We start from the raw sequence: 19,101 nt of genomic DNA, 5'->3' as shown, positions 1-19,101 counted from the left end.
TATATTTTTAGAATGCGAAGGACTTCCTTTGATCTGACCAAATCGGACAATGCAGGCGGCCAAGAAATAGACAGTTTAAGTTCTTTTCTGAAATGAACCCTCTCCTTCGTTAGATTTTTGCATGACAGAAGAAGATGCGTAGGATCTTCTTCATCGGTTCCACATGTACACAGCAAACTACTGGCGAGTTTCATTCTCGCGAGATAACTTTGAAAATTCCCATGCCCAGTAATAAATTGGGTCAAATGGAAATTTGTGGAGAAATGATAACATTTCGTTCACGCCGGAATCGAAGGGAGGAATTTCTTTACAGGCCTGGCATTTTTGGAACTGACATATTCTGTGTTCCAGTGATGGATTGATTTGTGTCACACATATTTATAGTGAGATTTTAAGACTTTCACATTTTCTATAACATTCAGACCGTGAAGTGTAGCAGACCGTGCGAGATCATCTGCATCCAAGTGATGTCACAGTGACTTCGAACATGTGTGAAATCGATTATATATATATTTTTTTTTAAGATCATTTATAAGACATTGTGTCTCCACCACAAGTTTTTCTGTTGAATTTATATTTTGTAGACTTTGCAAAGAAGAGAGAGAATCTGAACATATTAGCGCGCTATTATTATTGTTTCCAACACAAGATGAAATCCACTTGGTGGCAAGATTCAAGCAGAGGAGCTCAGCGAAACAGGAGCTGATCTGAATTGGCGAAACAGGAGCTCATCCTCTTGCTTATAAACAACGTAAGCGAGACCCACTTTGCCATCAATTTTACTGCCATCAGTGTAACAGATGAGATCGTACTTAGGAAAAGACTCTTCATTGTAATTTACAAGTGCGATAGCAGCTCGTGTCGTCAATCCAAATGTATTTTGAGAGACTATCAAAAGGCCATTCAAAACACTTTCACATTTTCTAGAGAGGTATGTGGTGTTTTTTCCACTGGAATTTTTTGTCGACAATGATTCCTAGATATTTCATTTCTTGAACTTCTTCAACTGCCACTCCATAGGGTTACATTGACTCCACCTCCATATGGACATTTTTTATGCACCATCATAACTTTACTTTTTTCAGGATTGAATTCGATCTTATATAACATTTGAACTGCCTTATGATCCCCCCCTTAGGGGCTGAAATTTGTAAAGTGCTGTTAGATCTACATATATAAAATTGATTTTCTGTCTGTGTGTGTGTGTTCTCTTTACAAATCTACAATTTTAGATGAATTTTACATATATACCAAATGGGACCTGACTTGAATGATAAGCTACTTTAAAATTTCACCAGAGCAGGGCAAATGCCTCAAATGGGCAAAAAACTGTTGGGCAACAATGGTTTTTGGGCCTCAACAATCACTTTCAGAACATTTACTTTGGTTACCGTAGTTCCCTAGCAATGCGTTTCAGACGTGTTTATGCCTTTACAATGGTTTGTCACTTCTCTAATCCTGTTACTATATGTATAATAATAGTTTATGCCTTTGTAGTGGTTTGCCACTTCATTCAATCCTCCCAGTAACGAGAACTTTTTGAATAGACACAATCATCAGCATCACTTTGAGGGACGAGCACAGGATGATCCCCATAGAGATCAATGTTAAAATTGCCTATTTTTACTGTAGAAATGCGAAATTTAGTGGGGTTTTTGGACACATCAATAATTTTAAAAATTGTATTGAATTCTCCATTTTTGAAATATTAAGTTTGCTTAGGACACAAAGCTCAGAAAATTAAATATGAAGTAATTAGCCGGACCTACTTTTGAGTTGGATATCCATGCAATAACATTGATTTCAATTCCTTATTTATATTCTATCAATCATAAAAATTAATGTCCCTGTATTGTCTTTTAATTCATTCATTTCTATGTTTCCTTAAATCTAGATTTGTTTGTTTCATGTGTCACGCAGGAAGTCCTCATATTGGTTACCTTAGACACTGTTTGTATGTCCCTCAAAGAAAGAGGGAGATATCATGTGATCCAAAAAGCCTCATTGAAGAAAACCCGGGCAGTGCTGGGTGTTATAGCTAATATCCCGGGAGAGACAGAGCCTGGGTCGCGTCTGGTCTGACGGGTATTATAGCTAGTCATAAAATAAAACTGACTAAATTTCATATTTGTAACTTCAGCAGCTTCGCCTTGCCGTGTTTCCCTATGTAACCTTTGAACCAGGGTTGGGTTTTGGATATTACAAGCATCAAAAACAGGTTTAAAAAAAGTTAAACAGGTTCAAAAACCTAAATGAATGCTTTTTGATAGTGGGTCATTTCATGTCAAATCACCCAGCCATGACACCCATAGTCTCAGATTTCAATGATTTTTTTTATATTTTTTTTGTTGCTTTTACCATCCTTATTAACCGTGTGAAATATTATTTTCATATCTCTAAAACTTTTTGAGAAAAAAAAATGTTGAAATTTATCAAAAAATGCTGCAGATGACTTTTTCGAGGCTCAATTTTTAAGGGGCATTGTTTGAGAAAATAAATCGTAACTTTTTCAATTTTTAATATATTCAAGTGAAATTTTCACTAAAGTGTTCACAAAAACATACAGAATATGAATAAAAATAATTCATACGCTTACATTTGAAATTTACATGCAAAAAAACTATGTAAACTTTGTTTTTGTGGAATTTTTTGTTAGAAAAAATACAATTTTTCTAACGTATTTTTAGACCAGAGGCACAGCAGTTACCAAAACAACTTTTATTTTAAATTTATTCTAAATATATGAAGTAAAATACTGGAGAAAAAAAATAATGGTTTTTTGACCGTTAATATATTTATTCTGGCTCACTACACAAAATTCATCGAAATAAGACTGGATCGCTCCGATTTCAAATCATTCAACTAGATACTGAAATGCAACACATCATCCCAGATTCCAATTATTATTTTTTCTTTATTACCTCTACCATCCTTGTTGACCATGCAAAATTTCATGTGCATATCCCAAAAACTTTTTGAGGAAAAAAAAATGTTTTCTAACCTCACAAATGACGTCTCTGAGGCTAACCATTCAAGCAATATTATTTATGAAAATATATCATAACTGCAGATTTTCAATACATTCAAAAGAAATTTTCACTAAAATGCTCACAAAAAAATGCAGATTATGAAAAGAAAATGTAAACCTTAGAGGAAAAAAGTCATTTAAATTTAATTTTTGTATTAATTATTAATTTTTTTATTTTTAACACAATTTTTTAAACACTTTTTTGGATGCACAGCATGAATTTTCAATTTTTTTTTAATTTAATCCTATTAATATAATAAGAAAGAAGACTTTAGAAGAGCAAACATTATTTTGACAGTTAATACATTTGAATAACAAAACACAATTGTACTTATATGACTAATTAATTTGTACATTTTGACTTAATAAAGGCAAACTTTTGCAATCTGGTATTATATTTTTGCATAAAGAATTATTTTGTATTTAATAAATCCAGATAATATTATTAATCATATATATAGATGTATTTTGAAGTTTTTTTAACTTTAATTATAAAGTTATTTTACCAAAACAGTGTTAAATTTTTTTAATTTGATTTTTACAGCATATATTTTAATAAACATATCTTATATATAAATGTGAAAGTATGTATGTATGTATGTATGCTCTTTCTACAAATCTACAGTTTTAGACCGATCGTCGCCAGATTTTGCATATATACCAAACAGGTCTGGGATTGAACCGTAGGCTACTTTAAAAGTTCGTCAGAGCTGGGCAAATGCCCGAAATGGGCGAAAAACTGCCGGGCAACAATGGTTTTGGGGCCTCAACAATCACTTTCGGAACGTTTACTTTGGTTACCGTGATTTCCAACAATGCGTTTCAGACGTGTATATATGCCTTTACAATGGTTTGTCACATCTTTAACGCTGCCATCATTACAGTTTATTCCTTTATAATGGTTTGGCTCTTTTCCAATACTCCCAGTAATTGAAGAAAACCCTGGAAGCGCCGGGTATTTCTGCTAGCCTATATACAGGGTATCCTGTAAGTGCTAATGCGGCCTTTATCTCATCAACCGCCCATCGTAGACATATAGTTTCAATTTAAAAAATGCTTAAAAGGCGTTTGAATAATATTCGCTGCACAAGCTGGACGTATGATGTCACTAACAACAGAGAACAACAACTACGACGACAAAACCGAGAATAAAAATGTTCAACGCCAGCTGATGAACTCAATTCTTGCCTCAAATCATCAACACTCTGGCACGAAGCTAAAAAATTATCATTATCCACCAACATATGCGAGTTTCAACTGCAAAATGACTCAGCACTGCTATCATTTTCACATCAGTTGATCAAACTTGGCAGTGGAAGAATTCCCGTAGACCCAAGCACTGGACTGATAATGTTCCCTAATGGATTTTGCCAGTTCTTATATATATAGACTCGGTTCAAGAACTTGCAGACAAAGTCTTCCCAAACATTCAACAAAATCATCAAAACCATGAGTGGCTTTGTGAGAAAGCGATTCTGGCATCGAAAAATGACAGTGTGAACAAGATCAACGGGAAAATCCTAAAAATTATTCCGGGAGACTCCACATCTTACAAATCGGTTGACACTGTCACAGACACAGCGCAGACAGTTCTGTATCCTGCAGAATTTCTGAACTCTTTGGATATTCTGGGTGTGCCACCACACAACTTGACCCTCAAAGTCAGAGCACCTATAATAATTTCAAGAAATTTGGAGACACCGATACTCTGCAATAGCAACAGACTCTGCGTGAAGAAATTGCACAATTACATCATCGAAGCAACGATTCTAACTGGATGTGCCAAAAGAAGACGTCTTCATTCCACGTACCCCAATTATCACTGAAGAAATGCCATTCACTTTCAAGCGATTACAGTTCCCGATTCGTTTAGCTTTTGCCATGACAATAAACAGAGCGCAAGGCCAGTTGTTAGTAGTGGCAGGTATCAACCTACTTGAGCCCAGTTTTTCACACGGACAGCTTTACGTCGCCTGTTCGCGTGTTGGTAATCCTAAAACTTTTCACATCTACACACCAGATGGACAAACAAAAATATTGTGTATCCACAAGCGATTGCCTGAAGTTTTTAATTAAAATTATATTATTAATATTATTAATAATAATAATAAAATTAAAATAATTAAAATTAATTAAAAAATGAAAGTAATTTTTTCTTACTTAATGCAGAAATATTTTGATTAAGAAATAATTAATAAGCTATATATATGTAAATTTTTTACAGGGCGGGCAACGTCGCCGGGTATCAGCTAGTATTATATATAAATGTGAAAGTATGTATGTATGTTCTTTATACAAATCTACAGTTTTAGACAAGATCATTGCCAGATTTTGCACATATACAAAACAGGTCCGGGATTGAACCGCAGGCTACTTTAAAAGTTCGTCAGAGCTGGGCAAATGCCCGAAATTGGCGAAAAACTTTCGGGCAACAATGGTTTTGGGGCCTCAACAATTACTTTCGGAACGTTTACTTTGGTTACCGTGGTTTCAAGCAATGCGTTTCAGACGTGTATATATATGCTTTTACAATGGTTTGTCACACCTTTAATTCTGTTATTATAACAGTTTATTCCTTTATAACGGTTTGTCACTTTTCCAATCCTCCCATTAATTGCAGAAAACCCGGGAAGCGCCGGGTATTTCTGCTAGCCTATATACAGGGTGTCCTGTAAGTGATAATGCGGCCTTTATCTCATCAACCGCCCATCGTATAGGTATAGTTTCAATTTAAAAAATGCGTAAAAGCTGTTTGAATAATATTCGCTGCACAAGCTGGATGTATGACGTCGCTAACAACAGAGAACAACAACTACGCTGACAAAACTGGGAATAAAAATGTTCAACGTCAACTGATGAACTCAATGCTTGCCTCAAATCATCAACACTCTGCCACGAAGTTAAAAAATTATCATTATCCACCAACATGCCAGTTCAACTGCAAAATGACTAAGCACTGCTATCATTTTCACATCAGTTGACCAACCAGTAGACCCAAGCACTGGACCGATTACATTCCCAAATGAATTTTGCCAGTTGTTAAACTCAGATCAAGAACTTGCAGACAAAGTCTTCCCAAACATTGAACAAAATGACCAAAACCATGAGTGGCTTTCTGAGAGCGATTCTGGCACCGAAAAATGACAGTGTGAACAAGATCAACGAAAAAATCCTAAAAATTATTCCAGGAGACTCCACATCTTACAAATCGGTTGACACTACTACTACTTCACCAAACACCAACTCTGGTCATATCACTATATTGCAATTTACTGCCATTAGTGAGATGGGTTGGAAGTGAAGGCGCTGTCTATCGGTGGTCGCCTCGAGTTCGTTAGGGAAAGTATCTTATCGATATCCTCCCTTGGGTTCGAACCCGGGCCCCTGACAACAACCTTCATGATGGTAGACGAGCATCTTACCACGGGCATCTTGACGGGCACTAAATCGGTTGACACTGTCACAGACACAGCACAGACATTTAGTTCTGTATCCTGCAGAATTTCTGAACTCTTTTGGATATTCCGGGTGTGCCACCACACAACTTGACCCTCAAAGTCAGAGCACCTATAATAATTTCAAGAAATTTGGAGACACCGATACTCTGCAATAGCAACAGACTCTGCGTGAAGAAATTGCACAATTACATCATCGAAGCAACGATTCTAACTGGATGTGCCAAAAGAAGACGTCTTCATTCCACGTACCCCAATTATCACTGAAGAAATGCCATTCACTTTCAAGCGATTACAGTTCCCGATTCGTTTAGCTTTTGCCATGACAATAAACAGAGCGCAAGGCCAGTTGTTAGTAGTGGCAGGTATCAACCTACTTGAGCCCAGTTTTTCACACGGACAGCTTTACGTCGCCTGTTCGCGTGTTGGTAATCCTAAAACTTTTCACATCTACACACCAGATGGACAAACAAAAATATTGTGTATCCACAAGCGATTGCCTGAAGATTTTAATTAAAATATTTAAAAATAAAAGTAATTTTTTCTTACTTGATGCAGAAATTTTTTTGATTAAGGAATAATTAATAAGCTATACATACATAAATTTTTTACAGGGCGGGCTACGTCGCCAGGTATCAGCTAGTATTTAATATATATGATAAATATGAAATGGTTACACTTGTGTGGCAAAAAATTCTACATTGTAAAATTTAATGCAGGCCTATAGATTTTCCCAAGAAATAATTTAAAATTGGTGATAAAAAGCCAGAATATGAGGCATCAAATCACTGAATGAAATAATTATCAGATACAGATGGCAGATGGAAGAGAGTAGAACTACAACCTAATGTGTATATAATGCCTGTGGCATATATATTAGATGGCAATATATTAGATGTGTGGCAATATATTAGATGTGATGTTTCTTGTTGTGATGATGATTGTAAAAAATAATAGCTTCTGTGAAGATATAAACTATGGCGAGGAGTGGAGAAGTTCTGAACATTTATCTACTGTGTGTAAGCATCATAGAGCTTTTTTCTCAAAGAAGTATGAAATATACCCGAAAGTATGCTTTAATCCTTTTAAATGTCAAGAAATGAGAAAAAATAACAAAAGGTTTAAAGATATTAAACTTGTATTTTTCACAGAAAATAAATGAAATAGATGGTTTTACAAAATCAATTGTAGGGCAAAAAATATGCCATGCTTGTAGGGACAAAGTGAATAAACCGAACCGAAAACCGTAATTGGTGAAACGGGGTTCCAATGGATAGTTATAATCCATCAAACCCCCTTCATCATGACTCTGCCCAAAGTGAATAAACACATCAATAAATTAGGTGAAGAAACTGAATACTGTGAAGAGATAAACAGTGATATTGATGTAGAAATAAGTAACTTGGAAATGTCAATTTCTAAACAAGAAACACTTGAAGAAATAAATTCATCTCTACAGAACATAGAAGAGTCATCAGTTAAACTTCATAAGGTAGCTCCACAGTGCAGGTCAAACTATGCCAAAAGAAAAGTTGAATCTGCCTATAACACTTTAAAATCAAAGGTTTGTAAAGTTTTTGAAGAATAATTACCAGAAAATGAATCTTAAAGCACACTCAATGAAGATTAAGTGTTAAGATAAACATTAATTTATTATAATAATTAAAACAAAATATTAATTATAATTTGCAATTTTGAATTTTTCAACATGAGAGTCTAGAACATATAAAATAGTTTTGTGGTTCATTTTATCTAAGCTACTGATTACCTGTGTTCAATTTGCTAAGTGGAAAAGAGCTGCTTATTCGAAATATGTATGATAGGGGCATCACAGAGTTAGATTTTAGACTTCAGAAACTATAAATCAGTATTAAAACTGTGAAAAACTTATTGTCAATGATGTCAAATAATTTTTGTTAACCTGATAGATATGCTAAATAAAAAATACTTACTTTTATGTAGATTAAAGGGTTTTATATTAATTATAATTACTGAGAATCTATTTTGATATATTGAATTTTCTGATCTGCCCAAAATTTTATTCCATGTAAAAATTCTCACACAGAATCTGTTAATACACTAATTAAACTCATTCATTTTCATTTAAAAATTTCTTAGAGCTCAGGGTGTATAAATTCACAGAGCGTTAAAGAGTATTTTCAACCAAAGCAGAGCTGACAAGACTTGATACCCAAAGCATTTGTTTTGCACATTTAAAATTAAATACAGCTTCAATTGGAAAACCATTGCATTATAGATGCTAGTAAATATACCATATCATGTGAAAAAGTAAGAATAACCAAATTTGACTCAAGATAAGTAACAGGAGTTTCTTAAGCATCATGTACAAGCTAGCATTGCCAAATTAAATGACATTTTAGTTCTACAATTTAGTATTTTGATCGCTAGATATATTTCAATGTTATGCACAATAAGAATATCTCAGTGATTATCTAGATAATTTAATAACAGACATCAACATTACATATATGATGTAATAAATTTTTTTTAAACATTTATCTGTTGCAAAAATAGTACACCAGATGGTTTATATCATAGCACATATATATATATATAAGCAGTTGAAGAAATTTTGGAAGGTCAAGAATCATCTTGAATCAAAGAATGTCAAATCATTCCATAGTTTTCCTTCCAGTGTTTATGCTATGCTTTATTTAAATTGTATATTTTATAAAAGAAAAAAACATACATATTTTGTCCAAAATAATTCTGCAGAGAGTAGAAAATTATTTTAGAATCATATCAAATATTTATTCTTTGTATAACATAGTCACTTTAAACATTACATGCAATTAACGTGTGCATTTCCAATGGGAATTTTTATATTGAAAAGCAAAATTTGAGGTTTTTGACGTGACAGTTTAAACCATCAAAAACTGTCATGTGTCAAAAACCTACCAACCCTGCTTTGAACCCCCAAAAAACTCACTGGTTTTAGCTTGGCGTGATTTCTCTATGTTACCTTTGAACTTCCCCCCCCCCCCCATGACCCCCTTAGGGGTTTGAAAAATCCACTTCTTAGCAAGTCTTTATGTTATGAAATAAAACTACTGACCAATTTTCATAATTATATAATTTATGTTCATAATTTAATAATTACAGCTCCAACGGTTTTGTCTCAGCGTGATTTCTCCATGTTACCTTTGTAGCCCCTAATGGGTCAAATTTAAAAAAAAAACCCTTCTTAGCTAGTCTTTACGTTATAAAATGAAACCAAAAACTATTAAATGACCAAATTTAATAATTATACAGGGCTCCCTCTCAAAAAATTAGAAAAGGCCTCCTTAGACAGCATAATCATAGCATAACAAAAAAAAAACTCCTTAAAAAAAATTTATTCCATTAATTTTTCTTTTTCATATCACCATTTCAGTATCATATAAGATTGGCTCAAATCAAAGCAAAATGACAGAAATGACTTGGTTACAAAAACACTTTTTGGCCAAAACAGTGCACTAGCAACCACAGATAATTCTTTTCTGTCTCTCCTCACAATAAAAATTACATTGTTGTTGTTTTTTTTGGAGTCTTTCACAGTCCAACCTGTCAACTCTCCTCAACAATGCATATCAAATTATAAAGACATCTAAGATTTTTAAGAATGACCCTTTTTGAGACTACTTCCAAAAGCACAGTGCTAAATGTGTAAATAAGTCAAGGTGAACTGGATGGTTTAACTTGGTTTTACTGCATAGCCATCCCGTTTTTTAAAGGGATTTGTTTACATTTTACTGTTCAATACCAGTGTAATTGTTTTCGAAAAATGAAGCACTTTCATTTCTAGCTCTTTGCAGAGTATTGTATACATTGTTTATGCCTCTGCACATGCCCTAAAAATACAGAACACAATGAAATGCTATTGGGTAGCATCAAAATCACCAAACTTAGAACAGGCCTATGCATTCAACTGCTTTGTAATGCAAACTGTTGTTTCACCTATACACAAAATGTGCACCATAATTCTGAATGATGACTGCTAGTTACTGTCCAAGACCATGAAAAGTAAATACAAAATTATTTTTTATTTACTTTTCATTGTCAATAATGTTACTGGTCAAATTGACTGGTCATAGTCCTTTTAGGTAAAAATAAAACAGAATAGATAAAAATAGAAAAGATGCATCTCGGGCGATTCTTTCTTAAACTGATAATAGTTGAACAGAATAATGCTTCAGTATTTTTTTAGGCAAAGCCATTCTAAACCAGTTTCTTACAATGGGCAATATCAACCCGGGGGGGGGGGGGGTTGATGGAATTTTCCAGGGGAGCAATAGAAGTTGTGGATTTAGTATAGGATATGGGTGGTTGACTTGAGTGGGAGCAATGAGAAAAAAAATGCTAAGGGAGCAATGGAACAAAAATGTTTGGGAAACTATGTTCTAAGCAATCTGGCTCATTATTAAAAGGGAGTGAGAAGATCAAAAATAGTCAAAATGACGGCTTAGTCCTTCTAGTGCTAAAGGAGAAAAGGCTGTTTCAATGATCAAAGTTATTTTTTTTAAAAAAACTGAGCAAGAACAGCGTATCTTAAACTGGAAAGAAATTTCAAACATGTACCATTGAATAGTCTGCTGTTGTACCCTGTATGATGAACAAGAGAAGATAGCAACATCTGGATATTCCTGTAGCCACAGCCCCATCCTTTGTCGCCATATGTGGAGCCATAATGGTCTACATTGCTGCATAACCATGTATGTTCCACATTTGCAGTTGCCATGCTGAAAGCTCTAACTTTTGGAATGAGACCTGAAAATATAAAAAAACATAAATCTGTGATGACACAATAATAATGATAACAAACATTAAAATTGATCACTGCATTCATTCATATATACTGGTAATGGAAGATAGTTGTGTGCAGGGCACTTGTTTTGGAATCCAATCATTGTAAATGATCAATATGTCTGTCGGGGGGGGGGGGTGATTCAGTTTTTGTGGAACTGGCCAGGTTCTACCCACCCTCTTTTTCACTCAATGTTCACATGCGCAGCTTGCTCTCAAAATCACAAACTGATATAAAAATATTCATATTTTTCTCTCTCACTTAAATCACTTAAAGGCTGATCAGTAGAGTGAGGTGCTGGTGGACAAAGCTAGAGATAGTGATTTCCGACTATTTACAGGACGATCATACATTACAGGGTGTTCAATGGTTGTACGCAGGGATTGAAAAATCCGGGACACTGGGTCACCACAGCAATTAAAGAATTGGTATTGGTGAAAAAAATTTCAATGTACAATCTTTAACCGCTTAAATGTGGCACATATTTCAGATAAAATCAAAAATAGATATCTTTCCAGTTTAATCTTCTGCATTATTTCAATTAAAAAGATGAAAGAAATTGATAGCCTTCACAAAAAAAGTAAAACCTTTTTTTTCACAAAAAATAAACACCTAATCACGAATATTGTACCTTTTCAGTTGTCTGAACAGAGTTCTGATAATACAGGTAAAGAGTTTAATTGGTGTTTAAGGACAATACAAAATTTTCAGAATTCATATCAGTTTACATAGTGATACAAAAGGGGGTCGAAGTAAGGAAAAATTATTATAGACCATCTTTCTGGGGAAAAAATGTTTGGCTAACAACTATTTTTCATTTGTAAAGTGATGGGGGTGCACCACCATCTGATTCTTAATAAGAATGTGTTTTTTAACTACAGATTCAACCTTTAGCTAAGAAGTGAAAGGCAATTTCACAACCACATTCTTAACTAAGAATCATATCCCCTCCATAGTTAAGCTTGATTCTTAGTAGACAAATTTTTTCTTACATGCAAAATGTAAATTCTTTCTTTAATAGAAGCTTTTTTTGCGATTCATATTTATGATCATATTTTAGAAAATGAAAAAGTATTTAACAGATGCATTTTTATTGTCAAATAAGAAATTTGTCTAACTTTTTAAGTTATCAAAAAGATATCTGAAGGTTGCGTGGGAGAGTTGAAGACATTGTTGGAGTCTATATACAGTACACACACATGGGCTATATGTTGGAAATAGTGATAAAATATTGGATCATCCTGATAGTTTGATATATTTTGTTACATTTATCACATTTACCAGTGACTATGCATAATTCTCAAAATTTGAATTCATAAATATCATGATTCATTATGTCACAAATAATTTTCCAACTTTTATTGCTTTAATATAAGTTATAGATTTGAAATTTTTTTTAGTTTAAAAATTGAGGAAAATTGAATTTCTCACACAAAATATGTGAAAGGAAGATCTAATCGGCCAAAATATAAATATTACATAGAGATATAAAATTTATTATTTTGAATTGATCTTAATTTTTATATCACTGTACTATCTATCTAATAAGAACTATTTTCATTTAACTATGAACCAGTTATGCAATATATGTACAGTACCACATGCACTTTATCACAGAACTCAATTTAATTAAAGAAACGTGAAGTAAAATTATTTTCAGTCTTGTAATGTCAGCTTTGCTTAAGTAATGTATACACGATAAAGGCTTTTTCATTGCATTCACCATCCTAGACTACCCCAAACCAACTCTGGTCATATATCATCATACAGTGATTTCTAACCATTGGAGTTGGGAAGAAAATTGGGTGGGCCATTTATCGGTGGTCACTCCAGGCTCGGTAGGTAAAGAAATTGTTTCTGATGTTCTTGCCCAGATTCAAACCTGTGGACCTTGATAGTAACCTTCATGGTGGAAGACGAGCATCTTATCACTGTGCCACTCAGGTGCACCATCCTAGACTGAGAATTATGCATAATGCACTACAAATGTGATAGATTCATGGTATACAAACAAAATTTACCAGACTTACTGAAATGGCCATTGGCAATGCATAATAACCGATGTATCACTTTTACCGTAACATATATTGCATGGCCCTCATTGGGGAAGGCTGGAAAGGCCCCATTCCAGTGGCGTGGGAAGAATCTATGGATTAATCATATTGGGTGAAATTGGATATATAAGTTTTTTCATTTCAATTTTTTCAATTTTTTTTCATTTTTTCAATTTTTTCACTGAAACATGGCTTCAATAATATTATAATTTATTCTCAACTGCATATATCTGGATTTCTTTAAATAAAAAACATTTTTTTGCCATAGCATTGTTCTAAAAAATTCCTTTCTTTCCTCCATCTTGTCAAAACATTGTTTCAGTTGGGCACTTATTGGTCAGTGGCGAAATTCCCCAAAAGAGAAATTTTTCAGCCTGTCAATCGTCACATCACCTCAGGAATTACATTTAGCAATCACATCGTGGCTGAATTTGAAGCTTGATTTTTAATGTGCTTTGTACGAACCGACTCTTAAGTATGGATGATCGGTTGTTAAGAATCAGTTGGTGATACATTCCCTGGTTGTATTGGAGGGGGTGGGTCTCTTGGGGTTTAAATTGTCCATTGCATCAGGCTTAATTACTACTGCATTATTTATTTATTTATTTATTTATTTATTTATTTATTTTTTGTGCAGTTATCAGCCTCAGTCTGTCTTCCATCGGCCCGAGTGGCGCAGTGGTAAAGATGCTCGTCTTCCACTATGAAGGTTACCATCAAGGTCCATGGGTTCGAATCCGGGCATAGAACATCAGAAGCAAGTTCTTTACCTACCGAACCTAGGGCGACCACCGATGGATGGAGCCTTCATTTCCCACCCAACTCCACTGGTTGGAAATTGCTGTATGGCGATATATGACTGGAGTTGGTGTGCGGTGAAGTAGTAGTAGTAGTCTGTCTTCCAATTTGGAGAATATCAGATGAATCTTACACAACAATGTTGGATATTTTGTCCAGTCATTCATATAACTGTCTGATGACAGAGACATAAATATTTTTATCTAATCTGCAAAAAGCTCCATCACCTTTCATACCATGGAAATACTACAGATCCTCCCTTATTCAAAATAAAGGGGTTGAATCCATTTTGGATAATAAAAATTTAATACATGAATCATTATCAACAACCATTTTCAATCCACAGATGGATGAAGGTCTCCTCTAAATTTTTCCCATTTTGCTTTGTCTGGTGCTTTAGCCATCCTGTTGACTCCAGCCACTTTTCTGATGATCTCGTTGATCCATCTTGCGGAGAGACGCCTTCTCTGACGTTTAACACCACTGGGGTACCAATCTAGAATACTTGTGATCCATCTGTTCTCCTGTCTTCTTACAATATATCCAGCCCAATTCCATTTTAGACGTTTAATTCTTTCCTTTATATCATATACCTTTATGTAGTTCCTCATCCAAGTGATTCGTTTTCTGTCTCTCGTTGTGATGTCTAGCATACACCTTTCCATGCTCCTTTGTGTTGTCTGTAGCCTTTGTATTGTCTTGCTTGTAAATGTTTTTTCAGCTCCATGTCAGTGCTGGTAGCACACACTGGTTAAACATTTTTCTTTTCAGACATAATGGCATGTGACTCTTCAGAATTACACAGTTTTTGCCAAAAGTGCTCCATTCAATCCTGGTCCTTCTGTTTATTTCATTAATGATTCGGTTGTCTATGGTAATTTCTTGTGCCAGGTATAAATAGCTTTCTACTTCTATCTTTGTGTTGTTGAGCAAGAATGTACTTTTCAACAAATAGGGGTTGAATATAACTTTAGTCTTTTGCAGATTCATTTTCAAGCCCACCTGAATACTTGCCTTCGCTAGTTCTTGAACCATTTCTTCTAGTTGGTCTGGATTACTGCTGATAACAATAATGTCATCAGTAAAATGCAAATGGTTGAGAAAATTCTCCATTTATTTTAATTCCTTTTTCAGCCCAATCCATTTTTCTGAATACTTCTCCTAAAATAGCGGTAAAGAGTTTTGGTGAGAGAGTATCACCCTGTCTGACTCCTTTTCCGAGTTTAATCTTTGCTTTTCCTTTATCCAAACAAATTGTTGCAATTGCTTTGTCATATATTTTCTTGATAATATTGATATTAGTCTTCTCCACCCCAATTACATCTAGAGCTTTAACAACAGCAGATGTGAAGACAGAGTCAAACGCTTTCTCAAAATCAATGAAGGCCATACACAATAATAATTCCTTGTCTCTCTCTCTGAGTTCCCTGATTGTTTGGATGTGACCCATTGTACTAAATCCACTTCGAAATCCTGCTTGTTCTTTTTGTTGAGCTTCGTTCAATATGGATTCAAGCCTACATGTCAGCACTTTGGTGATGATGTTATAAATTACTGATAAGAGACTGGTTGGTCGATAATTCTTGATATCCTGTTTTTCACTCTTTTTGTAAAGAAAGATCACTGCGTTATTTCGATCTTCAAGCACATCCGATTTTGTGAGACAATTTGTGAACAAAGCAGCTAGCATACTGGCAAATTTTTCTTCTGCTTCTTTAGTAATATCTATGGAAATCCCATCTTAACCTGGGCATTTCCCTTTTTTCATACATCTTATAGCCTTGTAGACTTTCTCTTTCAGCACAGGTGCCACTTGTACAAATTCGGCTCCATTTTCTTTTCTTCTTGCTCCCTTTCCTCTGTTCCAATCCTTTTCTTTACATTTGTACAGAGTATTATAAAAATTTCTCAACAGTACTAATAATTTCATTTCCATCCTTTGTTATGGTTCCATCTTTTCTTTTTGGTGCCAAAATTTCCTTTGTCCCAACGCAGTTTTCGTTTTGTTGATTTTAAGCTCCTATTATCTTCCACTGCTCCTATTATCTTCCACTGCTTTCTTTACAATATCGCAATCAAACTTCCTGACATCTTCTCTAATCTGCTTTCGTACTGTCTTACAAAGTTCTGCATATTCCACTTCTGATTTAGGATCATTCTTCCTAATCTGAAATTCTCTCTGGCCCTTCATCAGTTTCCATGTTTCTTCTGTTATTTTCTTCACAGGTTTGATTTCTTTTTTCTCCAGCGACTTCTTTTGCTATTTCTTTTAGGGTAGTGGTTAAAGTTTTGTTCATCATGGTGACATCTTGTTCATCCTCAGTGGTGTTATATAGCAAATCAAATCGGTTCTTCAACTCTAACTGGAATTGATATAGATGTTCTTGAAGCTTTACCATATTTCGATGCCAGTTTTTCTATTTTTGATAAGTTTTGCTCTTTCCATTCTAGAATTAAGCCTTATTCTACATCTAACCAGTTGATGATCACTTCCTGTATTGAATTTGTTGAGAACATTGTAGTCTTGGATCATATGCTTCTTATTAGATAAGATGTAGTCTATCTCACTAGTTGTTCCAGTTGGGCTTCTCCAGGTCCACTTTCTTCTGTAAAGGGTTTCTTCTTAAAAAATGAATTCATGATGCATAACTGTTCCCTTTCTTCAAATTCGACGAGTCGGTTTCCTCTGTTGTTTCATACACCGTAACCATAACTTCCAACCAAGCTTTCACCATTTCTTCTTCCTCCATTTCTGGCCCTGAAGTCACCCATTACTATTTTGATATGATGGTTTCCTTTACTATGAATCTCATCTAATTCTTCATAAAATTCTTCCTCAGAATAGCTTGTTGTTGGTGCATAGACTAGTATAATCTGTATCCAGTATCTGCTTGATATTTGCATGACCAGCTTTGCAACTATATCGGATGTACTATCTAACTGAACAATGTGATTTTTTCCACTTTTTATGAATGAGAAATCCTACTCCACTAGGATTCCATTATCTGTTCCTCTGCAGTAAAATACATGTCCACTGGGAAGTTCGATTTTCTCCTCTCCTTTTCTTCTTACTTCACAGATACCTAAGATGTCCCAATTTATTCTTTCCTGTTCTTCTTCCAAGTCCTGTAAACGATTTTCAGATGAAAGATATCGCCCATTATACGTGGCCAAGGTCATCATGTTATGGCAGCCTGGTCCAACAAGATTCTTAGCGCCCTCTGTCTTCATGTCTTGCTGGTTGCTGCCATAACCAGGGGCACTCAGACCAGGCCCGTCATTTAGGAGAGGGCAGGGGGGGGGGCGTTGCTCCCCCCTGGCTTTTGAAAATACACTACAAATAATATATATATATGCGTACCTTTAGTACATGCTCTTTGCCCCCCCCCCCCCCTGGAAAAAGTTGAAATGACGGCCCTGACTCAGACTATTGGGAACTGAAGACCTTAGTTTATAGAAAAATTCAGAGCTCCCACTCTTTTAAAAATTAGAAAAAGTAGGAAAACGCAGGACTAAAAAGTAGGAAGGGGGAGGATAGCTCCCTTAGACAACTTAACCATAGCACAATGAAAAAATCCCTAAAAAAAATTTTTTTTTTAATTTTGAATTAACTTTTTTTTCATAGCACTATTTCGGTATCCTATAAGATTGACTCAAGCTAAAGCAAAATGACTTGGCTACAAAACTAATTGGCCAAAACAGTATACTAGCAACCACAGATAATTCTTTTCTGTCTCTACTCATATATATTACATTCTTTTTTTTTTTGGAATCTTCCAAAGTGCAGAGTTTGTCAACTCTCTTCAACAATGCACAACAAATTTTGAAGACGTCAGTTTTTTAAGAATGATGCTCCTTCGAGACCACTTTCAAAAGCACAATGCAAAATGTGTAAATTACAAGATCCAATGTAAATAAGGCAAGGTGAACCATTCTTTTTTTAAAGGGTCTTGTTTACATTTCAATGCCAGTGTAATCGCTTTTGACAAATGAAGCACTTTCATTTCTAACTCTTTGCTGAGCACATTATAAATAATGTTTATCCCTCTTCATGCCTTTTTTTTTTATTTGGGTCAGACAGAAACAACTCATATTCCACAGAGTATGCCACGAGGCTTACAAACGTAAGTAACAACAACAACAAACATACGCTTCAAGAAACCCAAAAATTTCAATACAGCCTAATACAAAAGAAAGGATAAATATCAGATTAGTATATGCAATAACAACATATGGATGCAATTCAAAATCGCAATATAGCATCAGTGGATGCCATATGGTATCAATGCAAATGTCTTCATGCCTTAAAAATACAGAAGACAATGGAATACTATTTGGTAGCATCAGAATCACCAAACCTAGAATAGGCTTATGTATCCAACTGCTTTGATCATTTTTGTCGCACGTCATTTTCTGCACATGAGGGCTAATTAGACAGGGACCTATAATTTATTGCCGATTCCGAAAAGGGCAGGCTAGTTTTTTTTTTATACTCATTGAGTGGTTGGTGCGCTAACCCCTGAATGTGGTCCTTTTTTTCTGTGGTCATGTTGCCGTTTCTGTTGTACCCCTGTGTCAGGAAAATTTTCTGACAAGGACGAACCGGGTATCGAACTCGCGACACCTCTAAACATCCTTTCGTACTTTGGGCGAGTATCTTATTGTCCAGGCTACCGCGCCCTGTTTTGCAATGCAAACTGATTGCATCTCACTAATTGCACCATAATTTTCAATGATGAATGTCAGTTACTGTCCAAGACCACAAAGTAATAAATACAAAATTATTTTTCCCATCCAGACAGAAGTTTTTAATGACTACTCCACTTGTTGAACCCTCAAACTAAGCAAATTAAAAATTAATAAACCAAATTGTTCACATACCCCCCCCCCCCCCCCCAAATAACCTTAAAAATGATTTCTGTTTTGGCAGAATCATTAACTGCAATCTCCAACATTCGTAAT

The 19,101-nt window shown here is 34.8% G+C and overlaps 1 protein-coding gene across 1 annotated transcript in view; it reads right to left on the bottom strand.

Moving 5' to 3' along the window:
- The window catches only part of LOC149076614 (zinc finger-containing ubiquitin peptidase 1-like), a 31,530-nt gene that overhangs the window by 6,062 nt on the left and 6,367 nt on the right, over window positions 1–19,101 (bottom strand). Inside the window, exon 4 of the mRNA XM_089244233.1 lies at window positions 11,062–11,250. Within this exon, the coding sequence (XP_089100359.1) occupies window positions 11,062–11,250 (189 nt within the window). The remainder of the gene's footprint in view (window positions 1–11,061; window positions 11,251–19,101) is intronic.

Source organism: Pholcus phalangioides, unplaced genomic scaffold, assembly GCF_987345545.1.
Source record: "Pholcus phalangioides strain wild (caught in Gottingen) unplaced genomic scaffold, Ppha-v1.0 ptg000015l_1, whole genome shotgun sequence".
In the NCBI taxonomy this organism is placed as follows: Eukaryota; Metazoa; Arthropoda; class Arachnida; order Araneae; family Pholcidae; genus Pholcus; species Pholcus phalangioides.
This window is presented reverse-complemented; position numbering and strand designations above follow the sequence as displayed.